The following is a 22,421-nucleotide window of genomic DNA, read 5'->3' on the forward strand; positions in this document are numbered from 1 at the left end:
GGCCACAGAAAGAACGTTAATACAGAGGAGGAATAAGGAACCTAGTCACTATAAAAACAGGGATGGCAAATCATATACTGGATAAAAACATCCACAGAGTCCACACCTGACAAAGGAATATTATGCCTAACACACAAAAAAAGGCCACCAGTAAATCAAGACAGCTCAGAAAGAAACAAGAAAAATGCTTGAAGATTTAAAAAACGAAATAAGGTCATGTGTGGTGGAGCACACCTTTAATCCCAGTATTTAGGAAACAGAAGCAGGCAGATCTCTAGGAGTCTGACGACAACCTGGTCTACAGGATAGCAGGGTTACATGAGACCCTGTCTCAAAACAAAACAAACCAAACCACAACCCCCCTCCCCCAAAGCCAAAATAGTATATACAAATAGCTTCAACAAACTCAACCTCATTAATCGCTGCTGGAGGAATACAAATTGAAAGCACAAGGTTCCAATCATTCACTGAATTGGCTAAAACTGACGGACAGTGTCAGCAGTCCCATTCCCTACCCATCCGGTGCTGGAACTAAACCCAGGGCATCACGGATGCTAGACCCACTGGCCAAGAATCAGAGAGGCTTCAGAGCAACTCATCTTTCATACAGGACTGTAGTGGTATAAACAGTGCATTCATTTTGGAGAACTGTCATTTTCTAACACCGATAAACACTGACCTAAGCTGTGACAGTCAGCACCTGAGAGAAATAAACAGAGCAGATTCACAGTTACGGTTTCCATGTTCATAGGTTTTATTCACAATACCCCAACTGTAAACAATCCAAACACTAAGTACAAGAGAACACATTTGTACAATTACACTACTCGTTAAAAATTACTACTAGTTACTGATATACGAAACACGTATGAATTCCAAAATCTGCTTATGAAGGAAGGCAGACACAAGGTATATGGTACATGAGTTCACTTCCACGAAGTTTGAGACTAGGTAGGACTAACACGGAGTGAAGGCAGGCAGCCCACTGGTTGGGGAGACAGCATGGACTGAGGACTTTCTGGGGCCATGACCTTTTGTGTTGGTTTGGGTACTTGTGACAAGGAGCTATCAAGCTGCTTACTTAGGTCTGGATTGTTTAAGAAGTTCCATCTAAATCATAAGCATTTCTGATGAACACAAAGCTGAATGTCTGGTGACAAGTGGTGACTATTAACCTGTGAACCCATCCTAGGTATGTAACATCATTCTAAAGAGCAAGGAATTAGCTACATAGAGGCTTTACCTGGTACTAGTTGAAGATCTGGATAGAGTAGCCACTTTTAAGAAATATATTTAAATAAATGAGACAAATGTGCTTTCTTAGGTTTGCATGTATTAACACTGATTCCCAAAGTGAGCAAAGACTGCCTGTCTTCAGGGGAAAAAAACGTCACATTATTTCCTGACAGAAGTATGTCTCATGATCAAAAATTGCATGACTGCCTATACTGTATCTGTTTACTCACAAGAGAAACCTGGTCAATCTTCCAGCTGTACTTGCTACTTTTGTGCTAATATTTAATTCTACAGTGAGAGCAGCTTGAGTTAATGGAACTGTTTACTTTGTATGACTGAGTTTATGAACGCTAGTTTTCATGACTGAACAGATTCTGGTGACTTTAAACTCCCTCTTAAGTACAAACAAGACTACCAAGAAGCCACCAAGATAATGAATTACAAGAAACTTTAAGCTGGCATGGTGGCCAAACCTTTAATCCTCACAGTTGGGAGACAGATTTCTGAGTTTGAGGTTAGCATGGTCTACATAGCAAGTACCAGGCCAGCTAAGGGTACTAAGTGAGACCGTGTCTCAAAAGCAAAACAAAACAATGAAATTTTAACCATTAAACTTCACACACATCTCCAAAGATTATTATTTTTGATTTCTTACCTTGTTTGAAGCATTTACTTATTTTATTTTGTTTTGAGACAGGGTCTTGTAATGGTCATTCTGGCACTGAACTCTCAGTCTCCCAAATGCTGGAATTACAGGTATGAACCACTTGCCTGGTAAAAAAAAATTTGTTTTTTTGAATGGTGAAATGTTTCCCTTAACTAGTCAACAGCCTTTGTGTAAAATTTTGGGAGTTTACATGCGAGAGCGGTAGAGGTAGAGTTGCAGACATTGCTGACCTTCTGAAAAAGAAAGGAAACTGTTTCACCCTGCGCCGCATTCTGGACCTCTAGAAAGCCAAGTGCCATTCAGATGAGGTGCCCAGAGCTTTGGGAACTGCGCAGTTCATTTGGGAGACCTCTCCTTACTCAGTTGACTTGAATGGGATTGTTTTCACAAGACGAGCATTTCTGCAATCTTGTTGGAGGCCCAAGTAAACACTGGAGTTTCACTTAATTATACAGGAGTAGAACATAAGTAAAAAACACTTAGCACACATTTCACTCTTATTTTTCTATAAAAATATAACTCTTTATTAAATAACATGCACAAATATTAACTAGTCATTTATTAAACAGATATGATTTAGAACAAGACTTAAATACAAATCCTTAGGTACAATTGAATATCTTGTTCATGATGTTTGAATAGTTTAAAAAGAATCACTGATTAAATTCAGCATCCTTATTTTTCTTTGAGAACCCAAATATTCTTAGGCATATACTCCATTCTGAGATTTTTTTCCTCTAGTATTTTAGAGCTTCAGAAAGTCTCTAACATCAAGTCCTAACTACGTACTAACGCACACATGTACTACGGAGTGCAGTAACTTAGCTATCCTGACGGCCTGCAGAGGAAGTGAGTAGTAGCAGAATCGTAGCAGACGCTCCAGCTGCTTGAGCTACCATGAAAGAGTGAGCACTGTGGGGGGAGGACTGGAAACCTGGGCTGACTGAGGACTGCCTCTCCCCTCCTCCCCCAACAGCTTGTTCTGTTTGGTCAGTATCACTTCTGGCACCTTCCCCGCAAGATGGACCACCAGAAAAAACGCTCTACAGATCTACTCTTCTCTTGCTCTCTCTTGAACATTTAATAGTCCTGTTTACTTTTTTAATTTGCCACATGAGCTCATCAAATTTCCTTCCTAGGATAGAGAATAAACAAAGTTTGCATTAAGTTGTTTTTGTATTAAAAAGTATTGCTTTTATAAATTATCTTTCAATGTTCCCAGCCTTAAGAAGCATAACTTCAACAAAAAAACAGTGCTTCAAAGTCTACCCTGCCTTTCTGGCCCCATTGACTGAATGAAAAAGGCCAAAGTCTTTCATCTAAATTTCTAAGGAAAATGACACCCAACCTTACCAAATCCTCGCACTGTGTATTTTTCACATGTGCTGCTTTATTGCGCATGCCAGTACAGTAAGAGTGAAAATATAAATTGATGTAAAAATTCAAAAATCCCTAACCTTAATATGAACCTTTGCACAGAAAAAGCAAATGTTTTCTTTTTCTAGCTGGGATTTCCAACTTGTGAGCTGAATTTAAGCCATTTAATTCATATTTTTTAACCTTTCCTTATCAAAATAGGAAATATCCAGTATTATGTTATAATTCAAGACAGTATTGTAGCAGGGTTCATAAATATTTATCCTATTTACTTATGATTTTAGATTAATCTAATTTTCCTTTCCAAATGCTTCACAAGGTAAGCAGCAGGTTTTATCTGAAGTTTTACCGAATATCTACTCTACATCGTGTCAGAGGATAAATTGTTCTAAGTATATTGCTCATTATTTTACTATAAAAAGCATACCAAATCATATTTCAATTATGAAAATTTGCAAATTACACATTTTGCATCTTGATACAATGAAAAATACAACATAGTAATAAAATCTTTATGAACACTTCAGGGACTGGAATATTTCTAAGTCTTTTACTTATTTTGACTACTAAGTATCTTAGTTTGATTTGAGCATTCAACTTTTATTTTAAAAGTGCAAAGGCTATTAAGCTTAAAAGATTAAATTTAAGCAATATAAGAAAGTTTACAATGATTTAACATGACCAATAAAATTTATTAAACATATTTACATATATTCACAGGTTCTTTCATAGTTGAGTATTAAAATAGACATTTACAATTTCAGAACTTCCATTCAAAGGCATTGGCTGTTGTTCTGGGGGAAACAGGCTTCTCCAGTGAATGAAGAGCTAGTGCTTCTTTGATGACTAATTCTGACCAGTGTGTCCCACACAGAAAGTCCCCGGTTCTCCTGCAGGAAACTGGGAAGAGAAGTCTCACACTGTCTCAGGCGTCAGTTACAGAAAGTTAAATTATAGTAAGCATGCGACACAACTAAGCCACCATCTTGAGTTATGGGATGGACGCAAGCTAACTCAAACACATGCATGCCCTACTTAAAAGGTTCACTATCTGAACACACTTCTAGTACACTCTAAAAGCTACAGCTTTGGTCCAACAGAACAAACAGTTTTACAGTCAGCTCTTTGTACACGTTTTGAGGGCCAGTCCCTTGTATACATTGACCATTAATTACAAGATGTACAATATGTATAAAATAAGTTATTAAAAAGGAAGACAATATTAAAACTTTCAAAAAAGAAAACTGTACAATTAATTTACAGATAAACTGAAGAATTTTGTGCCAAGATTTTCTTCCACATTAGAAACTATTTGGTAGGAACTGGATCTTTGCGTTTACTCATGTACTTTTAATAAAACCAGCAAGAGATCTGAGTACTGTGGTTGGTTACCTTGTTACTTGGAGTGCTAACAACTTCCAGCGCTGTTAACAGATTTTCTCAACCTTTTAAAGATCTACTCAGTTTGCCAACATGTTCTAATGCAATAGTTACCTTTGATCAATATAAATAATAGTTTTCTGTTAGAAACTGTATTTGGATCTAAGATCCAAAATATTTTTCTTTATTTTTATAAAATGACAGTGCTCACTACATAACCAACCTTAGTTAACTTCACTAACAAGTGTAAAGGCGTATTTTCAGGTTTTTCTTAAAAGGCAGTATTCCACAGTATAACACTTGTATCATTAGTTTAAGGTGATACCAACAGAAGTACCAAATGCTATATAGGAGTCAATTCAAAATCATCATTAACATCAACAAGGGGAACATAAAATTCCTGGATCTCATAAATACTGATAGACTTATAGGTGGCAGGATCGAGTTCCTGAAGTTTGAGCTGCCATTCTAGTCTCTGGACGGCATTTAAAGCTGCAGCTTCATGTTGCTGCCTCATTAAAAGACAGGTCTATTTAAAAGAAGAGAAGAATTGATTAATCTGTTACATTTGCTCTTTCAAATATATTTGAATATTAAACATATTTACAAATATTCACAGGTTCTTTCACAGTTGAATATTAAAATAGACATTTACACTTTCAGAATTTCTATTCAAAGACACTGGTTGTTGTTCTGGGGGAAACAGGCTTCTCCAGTGAATGAAGAGCTAGTGCTTCTTTGATGACTAATTCTAACCAGTGTGTCCCTCACAGACAGCCCTGGTTCTCTTGCAGGAATCTCTTCCAGTTTTATGAGGAGCAAGACAGATACATACGGGGTAAGGAACAGTTTACACCATAAGTCTCCTCTGTCCTGTCACACCAGTATGCCCCATTTCTTGGTCTCTTGCTTCATTGTTATCTTTCTAATTTGGGCTTGCTAATATTCTTTAAAATTATAAGATTTTGAATTACTGAAAGAATTGTAAAATCTATAAAGAAATGCTTTAAAATTTCAAGTCAATTTGGCGGGGGGTGAAGGGGAGTGGAACAGAATCTTGTATGTAGTCCAGGCTGGCTTCAAACTTGTGGATACTTTCCTGTCTCAGTATTCCACACAGCTAGAGTTACAAATGCGCACCACTATGCACACTTGTTTACCATTCTGTTCTTACGTGAGGGCCATAACCAGACAGGTGTATTGGATGATGAGTACAAAGAAACACAAAACTACTGTCTCTGTGCTGCTTTGATTCTTTATATCAAGTAGTTCAGTTCTTTTTTTTTAAGTAATCCTTATTTATCTATTCATTTAATTTTTATGTGTGTTGCTATCTGGTCTGTATGTATATCTGTGTGAGGGAATCAGATCCACTGGAACTTGAGTTATAGACAGGTGTGAACTGCCATGTGGGTACTGGAAATTGAACTTGGGTCTTCTCGAAGAGCGGCCAGTGCTCTTAATCACTGAGACATCTCTCCAGCCTACTAGTCTTTTAATTAAAGATTTATTTTTAATTATGTATAGGTGTCTCTGGACGGGTACGTGCAGGTGAGTAAAGGTGCCTAGAGGCATCAGATCCCCCTGAAGCTGGACTTCCAGGTGGTTGTGGGAATCGAATTTAAGTCCTCTCCAAAAGCAGTATGCACTCTTTGCCACTGAGCCATCTCTCCAGCTCTATTACATTAGTTCTTAAGATGGGTTTGTAAATTTTCTTTCCTATTTTCCAGCTGTGGTTCACAGTGAATATTCATAATTAAGCAATGTTTCTTTTCTAATTATTTCTCACTATTGGCAACTAGTGAGACAGGGAAACATTAACTAATTTACTGTGTATGGGTGTTTTGTCTGCATATATGTATGTGTACCACATATATGTATGTGTGCCTAGTGCCTGTAGAGGCAAGAAGCTAAAAGAAAGCACTGGACCCCCTGGAGCTTCAGATCGTGTGAGCTACTAGAAGGTGGCAGTCCCCGTAAGAGCAGTGAGTGCTCTGAATTGCCGAGCCTTGCTGCAGTCCCAAGGTAAGCACCCATTTCATCTGTTTAAAGTGCTCAGCTGGTAGAGCACTGGCTGTGCAAACACTTGAGGACGACCTCTACATACATACACCTGGTACGGTGCTGCATGCCTATAATCCCAGACTCAAGAGGAGGCAGGAAGAGCTGCTCTCCCAGTCAAGTTCAAAGCCAGTCTGGGATCCATGAGAACCTGTCTCAGCGGAAACAAAAGACAACGGTCATGCAAACACACCGACCTTTAGTTTGTCAAACTTGTCATCCACGTCTTGTAACCAGGACATGAACTGTCGTGCATTAAATCGATCTCTCACAGAAGTTTTACTGTCGTCAGACTAAAAAAGAATGTTACATGTAGTAAAATGCTTTTTAAAAAAACTTACAATATCCCATTTATTATGTATGCTTTAGTTTTACTGATAGGAATGTATTTCTAAAGGGAAAACATAATAAAGCTGTTCTTTCCATACCAAATAGACAGGGCACTTACAGAATCCCGAAGATGCAACGTTTATTATGAAGTAAAGGCATGGTATAGGGAGTGCTGTGCCTGCTATATCTTTGTTAAAGTTTATCATACAGAGGAAGAAAAAGTGATCATGTGGGAGACACCTGCCGGCAGAGATAGTATTTCTTCCAGGATGGATCTTTTTAAGGGCTCTTAAAATCAGGCCTGTGAGAAGGCTCAGCAGGTAAAGGCACTTGCCATACAAGCCTGCCTGATAAGAGTTTGATCCCCAGGAGTCACACAAAAGAGACAATGAGAACCAACTCCACCTTTGTCCTTTGACCTCCATACACACATGTTGAGTGCCCAAATATGTATCATGTACACACAAAATTAAAGTAAAAAATTCTCAGTATCAGTTTTGAAATGAAGATATATTTAAATTACAGCTCTGTACTTTTCTGTGTGACTTTGAACTAATTTTACACTTTCAGTTTCCTATGGCATATATTGAAGAGCACCTCTCAAGTCTATTTTAAGAAATACAAGTGGCCAGGAGGTGGTGGCGCACGCCTTTAATTCCAGCACTCGGAAGACAGAGGCAGGTGAATCTCTGTGAGTTCAAGGCTAGCCTGGTTTACAAGAGCTAGTGCAAGGAAAGGTTCCAAAGCTACAGAGAAACCCTGTCTCAAAAAACCAAAAAAGAAAAACAAAAAACAAAAACAAAAAAACAGAAAAAAAAAAGAATTCAAAGTGGCTCAATGTTTGTGCACACAAAGTACTCATGTGACTGCCATTCTACAAATGTAGTCAAGAGTAACATTTGGGTATCAGTCAGCCTCATATTCACCAATTCATATTCTCATCAACTGCATTTCCTCATGGTCTCAAGGACAGTTTGGCCACTTTAAATTTTATTGCTTAATATTACAAGTTTCTTGTAAAAAGAGTAAGCAAAAAGATGAACTAACCCTACCAAAGCAGAGGTTCTTCAGAGGCCATCTGATAATAAATCAGTCTGCTATGACAACCTACCTAAAGTCATCAGTAAACAGGTTTTCTGGAATCAGCTCTTACAACTAAAAACTGTTGTGGATGAACATTCTTGTCAAGAGAATAAGCCTCGAATCCTGGTATTTCATCAAGCTTAAAATTTTAACTTAAAATCTGGTGTTCTGGTTCACTAGGAAGATTCAGGGCAAGGTATAATAGAATTACTTAAATTACCAAAATCCCCTTTCCATTAACCACTTATATTATTTATTTTTAGAAGAGATTAGAGAAAGTTGGGTAGCTATCTAAGAAAAGTGAATAGCACCAAAAGCAGTAATTTTTTCATCTTAATCTGAAAACATCCATCTTCCAGAAGATGTTCGGGACTTTTAGTCCTGTAACTATTAGAGAGACTGGCTCAGTTTTGTTACACCTCTGATTCTGAGATCATTTTGAACTTACTGAGGAATTCACTTATTTTTTAAATCTTGGGTAAGCAAAGTCAAGTGACTTAACCCCAGGTAAGGCCACAGGACCCATGTGGGAGGAAAGGACAACTCTACAAGTTGACTCTGACCTTCACACACATACTGTGGCATGCAGGTGTGCACATGCACGATAAATAAAAATATGTGATCTTTTCACTTGTGTTTTTATGACTAGCTAGTGTTAAGTAGTCTAGCTTAGCCTCAAATGTGACCCTTTTGCCCAAGAAGGTGCTGAGAATATACCATGACAGGCTGAAACTCTTTTTTTTAACCCATCAGAGGCTAGGCATTCCTCAGCATGCCACAGTGTGTGTGTGAAGGTCAGCAGACCACTTGTAAGAACTGGTCTCTGCCTCCACGTGGGTCCTGCCGACCAGACTCAGTTGAGACAAAGTCTCTGTGAGCTGACGCGCGTGCGCTCATCGTGCTGGAGCACCAGGACATATGGGTTCCAGGGATTCAAACTCAGATCCTCATACTTGCAAGGTGAGCACTATTGAGTCATCTTTTTATCCCTTCATTTTGGTTAAGCAAATAGAGCTTGCAGCCTCTGAAGTCCTGGGATGAGGCCTGTGCACCATGCCCTGATGGACGCCTGGTTTTCTAACACCCACAATACAGAGGACCAGCTGCTCCAGGAATACTTTTGAATGCATTTCTTCTCTAACTTTAATTCAAGTTTCTTCTACAAGGGCAGATCTAAAAACAGGCATGTTATAGTTCTTGAAAGCACTATGTATCAGCTAACACTTTACCTGTGAGTCCAAGGGCACATTGTACACTTCTGCGTCCAGTAAGACAGTGCAAGCACTAAACGGCAGCGTCTGATTGGCCAGCGTTCTCGCAGCTCTGTAATGAACTCGCAGAACTTCTTGTTCATTGGATACAATAAGTTTTTCCTAATTGAACAAAGAGTAATTAAAAAATATTCATAAAGTTATTTGTAAAATTAGATAAAGTCACTTCAGCTACACTGAACAATCTTAATTGGAGTACCATTTCTCAAACAGGAGACTTGAAAAATTTAAAAATTCCTAGGGGTTCTAAAAAAAAAATCTTCCCTCTCCAAAATTGGCAGTTTCTTTCTTAAAATACTTTTTTAAAGTGTATGGATGAGACTGGAGAGATTGCTCAGTAGTTAAAAGCTCTGGCTGTTCTTGTAGAGGTTGGGTTTAGTTTCAGCACCCACATGGAGGCTCACAACTGTCTGTAACTCCAGTTTCAGGGGATTGAACACCCTCTTCTAACCTCCACAGACACCAGGCATGCACGTGATGCACAGACATACATGCCAGCAAAACCCTCATACATACAATAAAAATAATAAATAAATTCACTTTTTACTCCAGAACATTTTCATCAAACCAGAAAGAAATCTCATATTATTAGCAGTATTCTTCTTTTTTATATCTTCTGGCTATTAGTAATCTACCTTTTGTCCCTAGGAGTTTACTTGTTTTGAAAATTCATTTATTTGTAAATAAAATCATACACTATGTGGTCTTTTGTGACCGACTTTCCTTAGTGTCTTATATTTTCAAGGCTCACCACACTGTAGTGTAGATATCCATTTCTTTGCTATTGACAAATCATTTTCTACTGGAGACATGTATTTTATGTATGCCATTCATTAATTGATCACTTGGATTTGAAGGGTGACAGACTATGTCACTTCAAAACATGCTAATTTGGCACAATGATTATTTTGAGCTGAAGTCATTTTAAAAACAACTAGGACAAGGGCACTCTGAGGAAATAAAGCTCCCAAGTAAAAGATGTCCTCTACACATCAGGAGGAAAGGAACATTCTTCATTTTTTTGGCGGTGGGGAGGGTCGAGACAGGGTCTGTGGAGCCCTGACTGCCCTGGAACTTTTCCTGTAGACCAAGCTGGCCTTGAACTCAGAGCTCCATCTGCCTCTGCCTCCTGAGTGCTGGGATTAAGGGTGTGCACCACCACCCAGCACAAAGGAACATTCTTACCACCAGAAACAGGGAGGTAAAGTCAAGAGAACCCTTTTGAAATAACCTTTGCTTTCTTAGGTTTCTGTTTAGCCTAACATAAAAGCATCAGGATTTTACCACTTCTTTGGGTCTTCATTTCCTCATAAGGACTTCATGTTAAGTAAAACTTACAATCATAATGCATATGCATTTTGTTGGTCTGCCTTATGACACTTTAACTCTCAGGCCCAGACAGAAGTGCTATAACAGGTCTGAGATAATGCTTTGCTTTCTTTGGGGTTACTATGAAAATCTGTTCTGAGTATTTATACTTAAGTTCCTTTCTGTCCTGGACATGTATTTTTTTATTTTTTATGAGGTAATAACTAGAAGTGAAACTGCTGAGTCATAAGTCTTTTAACTGTCGAGGAACAGCCAGACTGATGCAGTAGCAGCTGATATCATTTTTACATCCTGACCAATGATGTATGATGGTTCCATTATGCATTTCCTTATGCATTTCTTGGTGTATTCTATTATGCTATTTATTATAGTCATCCTAACAGATGTGTGCATTTCCTTGTGATGTCTGCTCTCTCTTTCTCTTTCAGAATTTTATTTTTATGTGTGTGAGTATTTGCCCTCATACACAGTGTGTTTGTGTACTACACCTGCGTGCCTGTGCTTACAAAAGACAGAAGGGGCACTAGATCTCTTGAAATTGCAGTTACAGGTGACTGTGAGCTTCAATATGTGTGTTGAAAATCAAACCCAGGTCCTCTGGAAGAGCAGGGAGTGCTCTTAACTGCTGAGCCACCTCTCCATCTGAAGCTTAATTTTTACAATGATATTATTTACAGAAATAAACACACTCCTCTCTAATGAGTTAAGTGTCCCAAACTTCTAGTTATGGATAGCCGGAGTCTCATCTTTTGTATTTAGCAGATGGAACCACAGATGTCCATCTGTAGATTGTAACCCCTCCTGAGTCTGCTCTATGCTTGGATTACTTGGTTACCATAAACTTTTACCTTCAGTGTCAACAAGAATAGCTCTGAGACCTGTGCTAGCAAGAATGTCAAGAACAGAGACCAGCAAACAGTGCCTTGTGAGGATAGGCTGGGAGCACAGACACTCGGCTTCCTCTGTGCGGGGAGGAGGATGTACAAGACACCGTCACTGAGTTCAGCCTGTGTCAGTGCTTTGCTCTCCCTTCTTGCTTCTCTTTGCAATCACATGAACTTTACTCACTTAAAAACATATAGTCTAAGAACTTGTTACAAGTTCCCTAATTGGCCCAAAGTGCAAAAAAGGTTAAGAGCCTCTGCCATGGGGAACCCACTGTATATAAATCAAAGACAAGCATTTGCATATTTCTGTGAAATATAGCTTACATCTTTTAGAGGCCATAAAACTTTATCACAAGCTTAAGGGGATATGGATATATTTATGTTTTCTTTTGAGATATGGTCCCTCTGTAGAACTGGCTGCTCTGGATCTTCTTATGTAGACCAGGCTGGCTTCAAACTCACAAAGATTCATGTGCCTGTCTCCCTCTGGAGTGCTGAAATTAAAGGCATGTGCCACCACATTCAACTTGAGGGAATATACTTTGTAAATCCATATAAAATGACTTCCATGGTTAATTTTATGTAAATGTTTCGCCTGCATATTATGTATGTGTACCACATGTGTGCCTGGTGCCTGTGGAAGATTAGAAGGTAGCTTTGGATCCTCCAGAACAGGAGTTAGACGGTGTGAGCCACTATGTGGATATTTGGATTTGAATCCTTGTGCTCTACAAGAATAGCAATGGTTTTCTTAACTACTGGACCATCCCTCCAGTACCAGTTTGCCATTTTTTTTTTAATTCTTTCGTGTCAAGACTAACTATCAGCCAGGTGGTGGCAGTGCACACTTTTAATTCCAGCATTCAGAAGGCAGAGGCAGGCAGATCTCTATGAGATCTAGATCAGCCTGGTATGCACAGTGAGTTCCAGGAAAACCAGGGAAACACAGGGCAACCCTATCTAAAAAAAAAACAAACCAAACAAAACTACTGAAAATTAGATACTAGGGTATAGTAAAAAGATGAGTAAATCTAGGCTCTCCCATTAGCCCTGAAGTGACTGGTATGCCCAAAAGCATTCAAAAATTTAGAATTCTAAATGTTCTACTAGAAACAAGTTTAACAAATGATACATCACAGAGATTTTTAAATATAAAAACATACTTTAGCATGAGTTATAATAAGGAAGCAACTATCCTAAGATAGGTATAAAATTCTCCCTTCAATTAGATGAGCATACGAGAAGAAAATCACAGCATTTTCCCAAATGGTAATAAATGGGTGATATCTACCAATGAAAAGCCATAGGTCATTTTTACATACATTTATATTTGAGGGTGCCTTACCCGTTCGATACTATGTTGCAAACGCAGTTTCATTCTTACTACTTCCTGTTGCCGAAAGAGCTCTTTAAGTGGATCTGACAGCGAAGGTGGTGGTGTAATCTAATTAGAAAGCACATAGAAACAACTAAACTTTCAGTGTGTAACTTAAAACCTGACATTTCATGAATTAAACAATATATTCTGTGATGGATAATTTTGTCAACTTGATTAGACTGAGACTCTTAGAGGATTAGTAAGGAATACTTGTGTCAATCAGATATGCATAGAAGTAATTGTTTCAGTTTTCTTCTCTATTGCTGTGACAAAACACTGACCAAAAGCAACCTAGGGAGGGAAGGGTTTATTTGGCTTATGGGTTACAGTTCACTGAGGGAAGCCAAGGCAAGAACTCAAGACAGGAGCTAGAAAGAGAAACCAATGGATGCATGCTGCTTACTGGCTTGCTTAGATATTTTTCTTATACAGGCAAGGCCCACGTGTGTAAGGAGGGTACCACTTAGTGGGCTGAACTCTCCTCCATCAATTACCAATCAAGAAATCCCCAATATGCATGTCCACAAGCCAATCTGAGGGAGGAGACTCTTCATTTGGGGTTCCTTCTTCCCAGGTTTACCAACCTGACAACAGAAGCTTTCTAAGACAATTAGGTTATGAGGGCTCTGCCCTAATCAACAGTTCAATCAAACTCAAGTCTGTTCAAAACAAAATCTGAATAAACTACTGAAAGGTGGCAGGACTGTAAAAAGAGACCTGGGAGTGGAGGTGGAGTATCTTCCAGTTCCCTTTCCCGGATGCCATGAAGTGATGAGTCTTTGCCACATGCACCCACTAACATAATCTCTGCCTAAAGCAATGGATTCAGAAAATGCTGAATTGAAACACAGACTTTTTAAGGCAAACTAAATACTGTCAGCTTATTTACCACAGTGATTCTTTCTGATGAAAAAAGCCATTATTCAACTGAGTAAAACTTTTTAGTCAGTTCCAATTGTTTAAACCTAGCAAGACATTCCATTATGTTTAGATGTTTTGATATTTAGGCCACTGCAAATTTTCAAAGAGCAAATCATTAGGACTAAAAAGTTAATTACTGCAGAGCTATTTTAGAGCATCAGTTATAGCTCCCAAACAGGAAGAGATGAGGGTCACAGAAACAGAAAAGCTGGTACAAAAATAGAAGCATTCTTAAAGACAACAGCAGTGCTTCAGTTTAATAAGCAAAGTCTCTTTGTAGACTTGATAAGAATAAAACAGGAAAAAACCTTGGTGTTAATGAACTCTCTCATAAAAAAGTAGATAAAACTACGCAATGAACTTTCTATTTATTTATTTATTTATTTATTTATTTATTTATTTATTTATTTATACAGTATCCTGCCTGTAGGCCAGACGAGGGCACCAGATCTCATAAAAGGTGGTTGTGAGACACCACATGGTTGTTGGGAATTGAACTCAGGACCTCTGGAAGAGCAGAGCTCTTAACCGCTGAGCCATCTCTCCAGCCCGAACTTTAATTGTATACAACATCCCACACAACTTTGTGTTATTCCAAAGTTATCAGTTCATTTCTAACTTGGTATTACAACGGATTATGCTTTCTGATTAATTCCAGACGAAGTTGGCAATTTACTACTAATATAGACAGGCAAGTCTGGCAACAATCTATGACCCTGAATATTCTCTCTGCGTTTTCCTTTTCATATCCTTGTTATGACTATTGTTGGCCTACTAGGGAAAGGTAAGTTATCTCCTAACATGAGATAGTCTGTTGACTCCATTAGAAGGTAGGACATCAAATTCCTATGGTAGTGCTACAATGATCACAAGAGAGCATAGAGAAAAGTTCTTTCCAAAAAAAAAAAATCAAAGTTAGATTTGTAAAGACTTTGTATTTCTAACTAGCACGCAGGACTTCCGAGGAACCAGAATTCATCTTCACAAGGTCTCAACAGAACAGTGTGGACATCTATAAGGCAACAGCTTATTTGGGGTAACTGTTCAGGCCTCTAACTGCAAAAACACATTAATTTTTTGTGTCTGTGAGTTGTTTTAAGTTTAAAGAAATGAGGTTTGTGCTATTGCTTTAATACTACCATCTCTTGTAGGTATGCAGTTGTCTCAAGCAACACAGAGGAAGACCACTCAGTTAAAACTGGGGCTGCTGGTTCTTTGAGAGCACAGTATGTGAGCATTCTGAAAGAAGAGCTAAGTATATAGACGAACGGTGGAGAAAATGTGGAGGGAGAAAGATAATCAGAAGAGAAGTGGAGTCAATCACTTAAAACTACACAAAGCTACTAGTGTGAAGTCAAATTTAGGTATTTAATTTGTGATGCTAACTGGGTATTTGCTTCACCACACAGCTTTGTTCTCCATTGCTTTAATAATTCTCATTAGAGGAAAATAATCTATACTATATCCAATTTGTATCTACCATTCAATTTCTATCATCTGTCTCTCTTAAAGCAGTATTTGAAACAATTCTAATTTAACGAAGTCTCTCTGCATTCCTTCACGGGAATCAGACTTATACCACACCATTTCTCGGGAATGAGATGTCCAAGAGTTTAAGAACTAACTAACTTACAAATTCTAACAGAACGTGTTCTTTATATTATAGTCTGAGCTTACATAATATCAGTTAAAATGTTTTACTTTTTAAGAGGAAATAAAAATTGGGCAACAAACTGAAAGACTATATCAATAACAAATTTACTGTTCATTACTTATCTATTGATCTGTAAAGATTTTAAATGCACCAGCATCACTTCTCAGCTAATGTTTAGTATTTGTCCTCATCCATTTCAAAGGCACCAGATTAAAAGATAGAACATGTAAAGTCATGCTGCAAAAGAGTCCCTATGTTAGGGGGTTCCAGTGTACCCTCTTGTACACTAGGGGCAGTTACTAAGACAAAGCCTAGTAAAGGACTTTGTATGCAACAACAAGAAATTGAGATTCACCCTACAGAAAATTGAGAATCACTCAAAATGTTTAGCCTCATAATACATCAACAGATATTTAAAAAAAAAAAAAGACAGGGTTCCACTAACTAGCTCTGGCTGGCCTGTACTCTCCAAGTAGACCAGACTGGCCTTGAACTCAGGTAGATCTGCCTCCTTTGCCTCCCCCATTTTGGGATTTATAGTGTGCACCACCATACCCCAACAACAGCTATGTTTTATAATGAAACCCAGACCACCATAAAGCTGGACTGAGAAAATATGGGAACTATGGCAGCAATTTAGGAAGTCTATCTTGTTCATTTCCAATATCTAGTTCCTAGTACAATGCTTAGCATATACTTATTGTTTGTATATTTATTCTGAATGGGCAAACATAGGCCATCAAGAAAGGAGACCAGAAAAAAAGAATACTGGTGAGGAGTATTTAATAGAGAAAGGTTCTAGAGAAGACAAAATAATGGGATCAAGTCCATGCTGGAGCATTCATCATCAAAGAAATCAAAACATGTCTCCTTTAAAACAAAAGGATGGGCAGGCGAAGTAAAACCCGGTAAGGAAGCTACTTTGTGATGTATTGTCAGTCAGGGTGGACATGTACGATAATCCATGTGGATACATCAAACTTCAAAGATTCAGTGGAAAAAAGAAGTAAAATACCTCAAATAACTGTATTTTGATTATACATTAAAGTAACACATCGGATATACTGACTTAACACTTATAAAATTAATCTATCAGGTCTTTTTACTTTCAAAATATTAACTACTAGAAAACTTCAAATTATGTATTCAGTTTCCTCCCTAGTACTGAAGACTGAAGCCAAGGCCTTATGTACATGAGACAAGTATACGACCACTGAGCTATCCCCCCAGGAATATTGCAGGTATGTATCAAGTGACAATTTACTTACTGTAGGAATACAAATCTTGCTTAAGGGGTTTCCATCCAGGAGATATGATCCATTAAATGTTACATATTCATCATAATACTGAGGAGCTTGAGGAATAACGCTACATAGTAACTTGCGCTTTTCTTCGATTTTTTTCCTAATGTGCAAATATTCAAAATATGGATTTGCTCTCTCAGAACTGTATGGTTGAATCTCATCTAGTTTCAGAGAATCTACGATGGCTGCTAGAGATTGCTGCGTTTTCTCCTTTGCCTGTAGTAAAGAGGGGCTCACTTGCACAGGCTGAGGGACCCGTGACACTTTCCTTTTCCGTGGATGGTGAATCTGAGGATCATCATCTTCAGTGAGCCTTATTCTTCCCCTGGGGGAGGAGTCACTATCTTTTTCTGGCAAAAGTGTACAGCTAGCAAGAATCTGCTTGCTTTGATTTACCATTGTGCTCGATTTGTTTCTAGTCATTCTTTGGGGGATTTGGTTTTCAGTTTTATCATCTTCGGCACTTTCTTCTAATTCTCCTTTAATGAGTTGGTCATATTTGTGCATCTCTGGTTGGGCTGCCTGCTGTGAATGGCTCTCCACACCTGATAAAGTGCTCTGCTGAGATTCTTCATCTTCAATGGAAAGCAAATACTTTTCACTATCAGGACCATGCTTTGGATTATCCTGTTCATTTAGGTTTCCTTTCGGCATCCCTGCATTCATTTCATACAAATCAGAATCACATTTACTCAACTGAGTTAAGACCAAACTTTGCAGTTTGCTTTCTTTTTCATGTGAGATAACATGAGCATCATCTGTGCTCTTCTCAACATCATGGCTACTGGAAGACTTGTAAGTAAGTTTGCTAAATGCATAATGCGTACTGATCTGAGAAGCAGCATCACTTCCACTGAAGTCCTTTTCTGACGGCAATACAAGCAAAGTATTTGCCTTCTCAAAGGCTGGGAGTGTTTCTTGAATAGTGCTTTCAGAGTAAGCTGGTACAAAAGAATTCGTCTTCTGAATGTCTGCTAGGACAAACGTATTTTCCACATCCTTTGTAAAGTTATTATCGTTATCTATTACAGAGCTAATCATATGAGCTGCATTTTTCTGTTGTAAAATACTTGGTTCTTGATTGGCAGCATATGACAAAGACACAGGTTTAGAAGCACACTCAGCATCTGACTGTGACTGGTTGGAAAAAGAGCATAGTTGCGGTGAAGACAGAAAAGATGCTGAATCCTGAGGACCTGAGTTTCCCGGCACTTCAGCCTGGTGCAGGGATAAACAGTCAGTACTTTGTTCTCTTAACATTTTGCTTTCTGAATTACAGAAACTCTGAGCAGAGGAATCTTGATCAGCTGTACCAGAATCTGGGCATATAAAGTCATTGGTGCTTAAAGACTCCAGCTTATCAACAGGCATCTCCCATGATTTATTTTGGATTACTCCAACCTGATTAGATGGTTCCAAGTGCATTGGACTGTCCATTAAAGTACCCACAACACTAGCACTCTTGATTACATTTGTATCAGATGGAATATACCTGCTGTTTACAGTCGTAGTTGGAGAACCTGTAAAGTTGGGGTGTAAGTCAGATAAATGCGGAAGGCCTCTTTCTGGCATTGAAGATACTTCATGTTTGGGAGAAGGACAAGTCTCTCTTGGCACAGCTAAGCTGCCTTGGTTGCTTTCTTCTGCTATCTGGAAATGTTTTGTGGGTTCACAGATGACGGAGGGCATGCTACATCTTCTTATTTCTACAGCAGGCCTCACTTCATTGGTTATTAGTTTAACATCTTCCACAGAAGATGACCTGAGATGGCACACTGGAAGTCTGCTTGGACATGGTGGCTTAAGTCGTTCTGGCAGGTCAGTAAGGCTCTCCAGCTCCCTTTCATAAAGGGCTGGAGATTTGGCATTTGGCAAAAAAGGTGACTGGGAAAAAGACAACTGAGATTCTGAGCCCTCTAACATAAAGTCAGAGTCATATTCAACAAGAGGCCGTGGGGTTGTCACTGTGTGGCAAGAATCTTCTGAACTAGCAACAGAAATCATGGAAACAGACCTGGAGCTAAGACCCAGCCTCTCGCTTTCTGACCTAGGAGAGCGGTTTGAGCTGTTCTCTGAAATAAAGGATGACTTCGCTAAATTCAGTACATTTTTGGTGTCAACAGACTGTGATCTATTACTTCCAACATCTTTAGACTGTTTCTCCTTATTATAAACATCAGTCAATTCTGAACTTCTTGACCTGGTAAATTCTTTATTTTTTGATTCAGTGGGCATATGCTTTGTTTTTTCTTTATCTTTTACTTTAAGTTCTAAACAAGTACGATTTCTTAATCGTTCTTTTTCTTTTTGCTTAATTTTTTCCTTATGCTTTTTGTGCCACTGTTCTATTTCTAGGTCTTTAAGGCTGAGCATTCGTTCAAAACTTGTCTGCATGAGATCATCATTCACTAACCTCTTCTCTTTAGGTCGGACGTCTTTTGAGACTGGTGATGATTTAGGTTTAGGCTTATCTGTTTCAGACTTTAGTTTGATTAAAGTATTTAGTTGGATTTTGTCTTTACGTTTGTCTCGTTCTTTGTATCTGTCTATGTCTTTTTTATCTTTCTCTTTTCCATCTGGAGTTTTCAAAGGTTCATCCCTTGCCTTTTCTTTAAGGGACATAGTTTTCTCATGTTGGATTTTACTACTACTGTCTCCTATACTTGACCTTTTCTCTTCTTGTAAATGCCTGGAGTTAGTTACATTTATACTTTCTTTATCTCTAAATTTTTCCTTCTTCTCTCCTTCCCTGTCTTTACTTCTGACCTTTTCTGACTTAGTATATTCACTATTATCAGACTTTTTTTTCTCCAAGTGCTTTTCTTTGCTTTCTGCTAAACACCTCTCTTTTTCGGGTTTTTCTTTGTCATGCTTTCTATCAGCTTTTTCTCTGTTCCTCTCTCTGTCATCAGTTTTTTTAATCATGTTTTTCATCTTCTCCCCTTCTTTCTGACACCTTTCTGTCTGATGTGGACACAGCTTGTCTTTTTCTTTTACTCTGTCAGCACATTCACTAAAATCCAATTTCTCTTTATCTGATTTATGTTCATGTTTCATCTTCTTTTCTTTTTCAAAAAATTTTCTTTCAGTCTTGTCACCCTCTTTTTCCTTAATTTGAAATCGTCTGTCAGATTTTTCCCTTTCTTTTGTATGCTTTTCTTGTTTCTCAATGTCCATTTCCTTTTCCACTGAATGTGCTCCTACAGATTCCTGGTTTATACTGGCACCCACAGAACTACACTCCATCTCTTTCTCTGTGGATACACTCTCTCTTTCTTCCTTTAGCTTTTCTTCCCTAAGGAATTTTTCATTTTCCTTTTTAGTCTTTTCCCGTTCTTCTTTAAAGTTCCTCTCTTTAGAGACATGTTTTTCCTTAGTTAATTTGTCATCTTTCATGTTTTTTTCCAGTTTTGATTTTTTTTCTGTTAAGGACTCATGTTCCATACTTAAAAAGAGATCCTCAGTTTCATCGCTTTTAAAAAAATTCTCTTTCCAAAATTCTCTGTCAAATTCAATGCTCCTCTGCAGCTCTTTAGCATTATCTTTATTTTTGTATTTTTCCTTTTCACCTTCAACTTCTTTTTTGTGCTTTTCTTTCTCCCTCTCTTTATGTTTCAGTTTGTGTTTTTTTAGTGTTTTGCCTTCCTTATCCATCTTTTTCAGCGTGCACTCTGAGTTTTCAAATGCTGGATTATGATCCTCATCTTTTAATTTAGCATTTGACTTTTCACCAAATTCTAGGTGGAAATCTTTCTGATGTTTGTTTTTTTCCTTATGCTTGTAAGATTTTACATTTGAACTTTCTGGCAAGAACTCAGGTTCTGTACTATCATACCGAGCAAGATCAGGCTGTAAGGACAGTTCAGAGCTCCCTGGAGATATGCATACTTTCGTATGTTCTTGCTTTAGTGGTGTTGACTGCTTTTCACTTAATCCACAAGAATGTTTGGGGGATTTACCAGTGGAAATATGGAATAAGTGTAATGAAGTTTCATCTTTTGGGCTAAAAGATTTCCTAAAATTGCCTTCCTCTCTGGTTTTCTCTGAACAATCCAGTGCAGTATTAACAGTTAAGTTTGTTATTCTGGTGTTTTCTTTCCCCTCTTTTTCTTGTTTCAGCTCTTGGTTCTCTTTGTTTTTATTTTGATTTTTCAATTTTCTTTTAACTTTGCCTTTCTGTTTATATTCATATTCTTTCTTGGCTTGCATATCAGAATTTGATGTTTCAGGGACAGAACATGAAGTAGAAATCTTTTTGTTCTGAAGAACGTCTTCATCAGAACTTTCAGTACTGGAATACAGAACCCTAGACGGCTTCTGTTTTTTAGTTTTAAATGATTTAGAATAAAAGGCTTTCTCCTGTTTTGCAAACAAACCACTCTTTTCTGCTTCAGATTCATTCTCTTTCCGTTGTTCTTTCCTAAGAATATGCCTGTCATCGATCATTTTACTTAACTCTTCTTCATCATCGTCTTTGAACTCATACTCATCAAGAGCAGACGGGAGTGGGGCTTTACTTGGGAGAACTTTACTTTCACAGATGAAAGAGTCTTTCTCTGTTTCTGAGTCAATATTTTCATCAACACTAGAAGGATTTACAGAATGAGCCTCTTCTGAATCTAGAATAAGAAAGGAAAAATATAGCTTATAAATACATCAGACAATTCCGATAAAATTACCTTACACATGTAAGCAAGACAAACATGTAACAGTTCTACTGTAGAACAGTTTTACAGAATGCCCCTCTATGATGAGATTCTTGACTTTCTTTAAAAGCACATGTTAAACACAGTATGTCTATTAAAATGTATGACATGAACATATACACACATACAGAGGGAGAACATATAGCAGAGGACCCTGGATTCAGGGGAACATCTACTGTAAAAAATATTCCAAATTGTATGTATATATACATTTTTGTGCTGGTAAGAGAATGGTTTAGGTAAGGTTCTTTGACTCTTCCCCATAAAAAAGATTAAGAACCACTAAATTAAAAAGATTTTATTTTTCAAAATATATATTAGCAGAACTTTATGCCTGCCACAAAGACCAATAATTTAAATGATGGGAAGGCTTTAACAGCTGTCAGACAATGGTCTTATACCCTTAAAGATTTGTCAGTTGTATTGGTTGAATAAAATGCTGATTGGCCAGTAGCCAGGCAGGAAGTATAGGTGGGGTGACCAGAACAGGAGAATTCTGAGAAGAGAAAAGGCTCAGTCTGTAGTTGTGACTCAGACACAGAGGAAGCAAGATGAGAATGCCTTGCTGATAAAAAGTACCAAGCCACGTGGCTAACAGAGACAAGAATAATGGATGAATGTACGATATAAGAGTTAGTTAATAAGAAAACCTGAGCTAATAGGCCAACCAGTTTATAATTAATATAGACCTGTGTGTGTTTCTTTGGGACTGAACAGCTGTAGGCCTGCAGGATAGAAACTCTGTCAAACTTTAACTATATTAGAAACATGGCTATTTAGTAGAGAAAATAAGAAAAATATTAATTAAGACTCCAATTATATAATCAAGATTGTAAT

The 22,421-nt window shown here is 37.9% G+C and overlaps 1 protein-coding gene across 4 annotated transcripts in view; it reads right to left on the bottom strand.

Moving 5' to 3' along the window:
- Positions 1 to 730: 730 nt before the first annotated feature.
- Ankrd12 (ankyrin repeat domain 12) overlaps positions 731 to 22,421 on the bottom strand; it is a 110,873-nt gene continuing 89,182 nt past the window's right edge. For all 4 annotated transcript variants that reach the window (XM_048442091.3, XM_048442094.3, XM_048442092.3 and 1 more), the window contains 5 exons: positions 16,843 to 21,497; positions 12,967 to 13,065; positions 9,364 to 9,507; positions 6,919 to 7,014; positions 731 to 5,189 (listed from right to left, as the gene is read on the bottom strand). In XM_048442091.3, coding sequence (XP_048298048.3) covers positions 5,004 to 5,189; positions 6,919 to 7,014; positions 9,364 to 9,507; positions 12,967 to 13,065; positions 16,843 to 21,497 — 5,180 coding nt within the window. In that variant the 3' untranslated portion in view covers positions 731 to 5,003. The remainder of the gene's footprint in view (positions 5,190 to 6,918; positions 7,015 to 9,363; positions 9,508 to 12,966; positions 13,066 to 16,842; positions 21,498 to 22,421) is intronic.

Source organism: Myodes glareolus, chromosome 1, assembly GCF_982192425.1.
Source record: "Myodes glareolus chromosome 1, mMyoGla1.1, whole genome shotgun sequence".
NCBI lineage: Eukaryota > Metazoa > Chordata > Mammalia > Rodentia > Cricetidae > Myodes > Myodes glareolus.